Source organism: Myotis lucifugus, unplaced genomic scaffold, assembly GCF_000147115.1.
Source record: "Myotis lucifugus unplaced genomic scaffold, Myoluc2.0 scaffold_18, whole genome shotgun sequence".
Taxonomy (NCBI): Eukaryota; Metazoa; Chordata; class Mammalia; order Chiroptera; family Vespertilionidae; genus Myotis; species Myotis lucifugus.
This window is the reverse complement of record NW_005871066.1, coordinates 125,987-131,480: the sequence shown is the minus strand read 5'-3', so window position 1 is coordinate 131,480 and position 5,494 is coordinate 125,987. Positions and strand designations below refer to the sequence as shown.

General features: G+C 56.5%; 1 protein-coding gene across 1 annotated transcript in view; it reads right to left on the bottom strand.

The window, feature by feature from the left end:
• Positions 1-2,249: 2,249 nt before the first annotated feature.
• DOCK4 (dedicator of cytokinesis 4) overlaps positions 2,250-5,494 on the bottom strand; it is a 90,231-nt gene continuing 86,986 nt past the window's right edge. The window contains 2 exon segments of the mRNA XM_023751001.1: positions 2,250-2,387; positions 4,696-4,809. Coding sequence (XP_023606769.1) covers positions 2,305-2,387; positions 4,696-4,809 — 197 coding nt within the window. The 3' untranslated portion in view covers positions 2,250-2,304.

Sequence of the window (5,494 nt, the reverse complement as noted above, 5' to 3'; positions counted from 1 at the left end):
CGGTATTTTGTGGAAGAGCCACACTCAAGGGGCCAAAGAGCCGCATGTGGCTCTCGAGCCGCAGTTTGCTGACCACTATTCTAGGAGGTAACATTGGGACAAACACACTTTGAAAAATGTCCTCTTGGACCAACTTGACCTTGGTCTCTCTTTTTAAACAAAATAATGTGGGAGACACAAACCCTTCCCCTTAGCGGGGCCGGAAATGAAGCAGGGCCAACCGAGAGGCCCAATGCACTGCTGGTTTTGTCCAAAATAAGACAGGAGAGCACCATCAGTCACAATAGGGCGAGGAGCTTAGGGCAGAGCGCCCTCTCCTGGACCCCAGGAGTCACAACACGCCCAGCCACCCCTTAGAGTCCAGTGATGGCGAACCTTTTGAGCTCGGCGTGTCAGCATTTTGAAAAACCCTAACTTAACTCTGGTGCCGTGTCACATATAGAAATTTTTTGATATTTGCAACCATAGTAAAACAAAGACTTATATTTATTTTATATATTTAAATGCCATTTAACAAAGAAAAATCAACAAAGAAATGAGTTCGCGTGTCACCTCTGACACGCGTGTCATAGGTTCGCCATCACTGCGACCCCACTGTGACCACGTGGCCACAGAGGCGGGCAGTGAGGATGGATGCAGGTCTGCTGCACAGCACTATCCACTCAGCTATTTCAACATTTCCATCCCTTTGTTCTTTCTGTTCTTAAGAGCCAACCTCTAAGACTTAGAGTCTTATTACTACTCTGCAAAATCCAGGGAAAGGTGCAGGTACTGGTCCGTAGCGCCACGTGGGAGGGAGCGCGAGGCGGGTGGGAAGCTGTGGAAACGCCACGGCCACGGCGCTTTCCCCTCCCCGTCACACCGGGACCACAGTCCCCGGCCTGCAGAGCAGGCACAGGCCAGGGCTTTCTCGGGACCGCCATGGCGGAGACAACAAAACCAGCAGGGAACTGGCACTGTCGGAAACATGGGCAACATGAACGAAATCACGCTTCTTTGCGATTTCCTCCCTCTTTTTGGTTTCCCGTTTCAGATTCTCGGTTTCTATGAGCAGCTGCTGCTCGGACGGCGCAGGACCTGTTTTCCTTTGATGTCACCTAGAAACCTCTCCCCCTCGAAAGGGACAGGGAGCGTGTAGGTCCCCGTCACTCAGGGATGAAATCATTCTTTCCACTGCAGTTGCCTCCGGGCAGCAGCTCTGGGCACCACGCCCACACGGACTGGCAGGCCTTGCCCTCAGCCTGACACCCTACCCTTGGGCATCTACCCTTGGACGGCTACCCTTGACCTCCACGAGGGGCTGTGTCTGCTCAGAGATGTTCAATAGCCCGTGTCTACAGACCCGGACAAACGTCTGATCTTTAAAGCTTTAAAAAGTCATTGCACTGCCTGGCTTTTCATTAATGTATTCGAAAGTCTTGGTAGAAAACAGGAAAAGAGCCTGGCCAGTGTGGCTCAGTGGTTGAGCATCAGCCTACGAACCAGGAAGTCAGGGTTCAATTCCCGGTCAGGGCACATGCCCGTGTTGTGGGCTCGATCCCCAGTGTGGGGCATGCAGGAGGCGGCCAATCGATGATTCTCATCATTGATGTTTCTATCTCTCTCTCTTCCTCTCTGAGATCAATACAAACATTTTTTTTTTTTAAAGAAAATAGGAAAAGAGAAAGTGGGTTTGGCTTTGTCAGAGTGGACGAGGCTGATGAGAAGGCAAAAGGCCCAGAACACTATTTCGGACACCTTGATCCTGATGTCGATTCAAGGTGTTGTGGGTTTTAATGCCTCTTAAACCAGGGCAGGCTGAACATGTCCTAGGACAGTGGTCAGCAAACTCATTAGTCAACAGAGCAAAATATCAACAGTACTTCTTCAAAATGGACTCGCCCAGGCCAAAAACTGACTTCTGCACATGGGCCACGAAGTTTCAATCGCACTGTACATGCGCCCGCACGTGGTATTTTGTGGAAGAGCCACTCAAGGAGCCAAAAAGCTGCATGTGGCTCGCGAGCCGCAGTTCGCCGACCATGGTCCTAGGAGGTGACACTGGGACCATATTTCTTTCCTAATTCGGTGTCTCTCTCCAGGCTGCACACCCTCACTGGCACCATTTGCGAGCGAGCGAGGCTAATAACCTGAACACAGGCTGCGTCAGCGGAGGCGGCACCCCCAGGGGAAAGCCCAGGGCTGCTCCCGCCCCGCCTTCCTCGCGCTGCCCCCCACTTCTCTGCCTGCTCCGTGCAAATGAAAGCCCTGCTAACGGACCAGGGGGCTCCTCAGGGGGGAGGGAACACGGGGCCCATCCCAGGCTCAGTTAAACGACAGCCGTACCTTCAACGGAGACCGCCCGGCAGGTGAGGGGGAGACCGGCGCCGTGTGTCTCGCAGGCGAAGCTGTAAAGAGAGAGAGTTTCAATTCAGAAACACCGGGCGGTGACCCCCGGGCGTGCCCTCTGCGTGTGCAAACCCACAGGTGGCCCTGGGCAGGAGGACTGGGCAGGGGCGTGGGGGCGTAAGTCACCCAAGGTTGGCAGCGTCCGGACTGGGAGAGGAGTGAAAAGCCACAGCCGAGCAGGATGCCTGGGCCTCAGTGGCAGGGCCCCGGAGGGCCCATCGTCCCTTCCATTTCCCCAAAGCCCAGGTGCTTGTGGGTGTGGGGGCCGGGAGCGGTCTCCACAGACGCTGCTGGCTGCGGCCTGAGCGGCAAAGGGAAGCCCAGGGCCCTGGGCAGCACAGACTGACTAGGTCCAGAGGCACACGGACTCCAGCCTCCGACTGCATGCCCCCACCCCGCACTGTGAACCGTAGAAACCCTTGGCCACGACCACTAGCCCCCTAATGCCTGTACTCCGGTCCCCCTTGGTCCCCAGGATGGAGGATGGGGGTGCGGAGGGGGGTGGTGCCCTAGATTTCATCATCTGGGCAGACAGGCGTGTTCCTCCCGCCCACCGGCCCAGCCCCACATCAGGACCCGGCACGTGGATGGATGAACTGCTCTATGCAGAGTGCAGACGCCTCTCCTAATTCCACCAAGTCGGGGTTCATGAGTTCGGGGTTTATTGCTCTGTGGTGAGCTGCCCGTGCCCGCTCCCCGAGCCCCCCCCCCCCCCCCCCGGCTGTCACGGGAGGTTGATAACTCACAGGAAACCGCAAAAAGGATGAAGCGGAGACAGACAGTCCAGACACCCCCCTGCCCCCACAGAGAGCACAGATGAAGACAGAGGACAGACCAGGAGGATCTGTACGGAAGGGAGGCAGCCCGCCACGCTACCCTGCAGAGGTCAGTCACCCGTGGGCGCCGGGGCCTCTCCTGGCTCGTGTGCAGTGACCCCTCCTGCGCACCAGCCCGCTCAAGCTCACAGAGCCGCTGCTTAGGAAGGCGTTCTCGCACGGAGCCTATGCCAGCCCTGCCAGGACCCTTGCCTACAGGTTTGAATGGGCCTAGGAACTGAACCGCCCCCAACTGACAGCTGCTGAAATGCTGCAGCCACACAACCAGGTTTAACGGCAGAACACGAGTCACCTGGTGGCCGAGTCCTCACCGGGGGGGCCGCAGTGACACTGGTGCACTTCACAGCTGAGCCCAGTGGCTCCTGCTCTGCTTAAAGCTCTCACGGCCTTTCAGACCCTGCTGGTGGCCTTTAGCTACGGCAGCGACAGAAAACCTGGCAGCAGAGTTTTATTTAAAAAAGAAAGGCTGCCTGGCTGGCGTGGCTCAGTGGGTGAGCGTCGACCTATGAACCAGGAGGTCAAGGTTTGATTCCCAGGCAGGGCACGTGCCCAGGTTGTGGCTCAATCCCAAGTAGGGGGCGTGCACGAGGCAGCTGATCAATGATTCTCATCATTGATGTTTCAATCTCTCTCTTCCTCTCCCTTCCTCTCTAAAATCAATTTTAAAAATGTGTATATAAATAAGTACATAAAAAGAAAGTCACTTTCCTCTTCTTAGTAAACAAAAAAAAGATGCTAAAATGCAGCAAATGAAACGGACCCTCCAGGAAAGCCCACCGAGGCAATGGCATCGTATTTCCTCTTACCGGAGGCTGGGTGTATTCATAGTTTCAGAACTACTCTCGACCTGCGTTAAGTGTTGGGAAGACTGTGCCCAGCACCAGGGTAGGGGAGCTGGCAGGGCGGGTCAGCCCTCTCAGCGACACCCCCCGTGAAGGTCAGAGTAAAGGGCTTGTTCAGGAGGACCGGGGCCCTGTTCCTGCTGTCACCTCACAGGCAGCTTCCCCCACCATTACTGTCAGGGTTCTTGAACTCTAACTCAGGCCTTCGAGAAGTGATCGAATACGGTCTTCTCCGGGCAGCAGACAGCGTGGCATGGGGGTAGTTGTCCCCAGCCGCCCATCAGAGTTAGGGTCCGTCAGTGCCTGTTTCAGGGCTGCCTGCGGCGCTGGCATCAGCTCCACACGAGAGGGAAGGAAGCAGCGCGCCAGCAGAGGCTGCCGCGGAGGAGGTGGCTAGGAGGGCAGTGCCAGCCCGCAGCGTGCAGAGAACACGCTCCCGTCAGAGCTCAGGAGGAACACAGTGTAGCAGCAGTTCAGCAGAGGGAGGGACAGCGCCCACGCGTTAGGCAGCTACGGAGGCTCCCCGCTCCAGGACCACCCCCTGCCGTTCTCTGCGCAATCCACAGCGGGAGCAGTCAGCGCAGTGGTTATTGCAGAGAAGCGACTATGCACACGCGTCATATACCCACCCGTCAGTGCGGGTCTCGGAGGGACAGGGGGCGAGAGGAGCCTCCCGCTCTCCGCCATGCTCCTGGCCTCCTTCCCACTGTCCAGGCTCCAGCTGCTAGGGGTGGGGTTCACAGCTGGAAGGGAACAACATGGCTAAAGCACTCTGCCCTTCGGACCCGAGACCTTAAAGAATCAGTTACCCAGAATGAAAGAAACCAACTGGATTTAAACACACCACACGCACACACATGCATACACACACACACACACACACACACACACAGGAAAGCTGCTAAGGCCTGGCCCTTTCTCTGCCTGCCTCCCTCACCGGGAGAGCTGACGTTTAACTAGGTGAGACCGGGTCTGTGTACTGCACTCACAGTCACACAGAACCACAGCCTCACACGTAGCGCAGAGCCTTGATAGAACTACAAACCTGTTCAGATGCTAGAGGGCAGACGAAGAATGCAACCACTAGACTTCAAAACTGTCTTTCGTAGGGACGTGTGGACACGTGGCACTCAAAAGGGGGAAGGTGGTGACAATGTTGGCAGAATCACGGGGAAGGGACAGCCTACCACACCGCCTGCGGAGGGGACCCAGCTCCCGAAATCAATGCGCTCTACTGAGGCACGTCCTACAACAGAACTTCGACTGGGTTGGCGTCTTCCTCTTTTCTCGTTTGCCTGCTGCATGCTTCAGCGAGATGCAGAAATATGGAGCCACCCTGACAGGAGGCGGCCAGAGGCGAGGGTTATAAATAGCGCTGTGCTGCAGTTTCCAGGCAGGCCTAGGAGGGTCCCACAGCTTGCTCCCTGC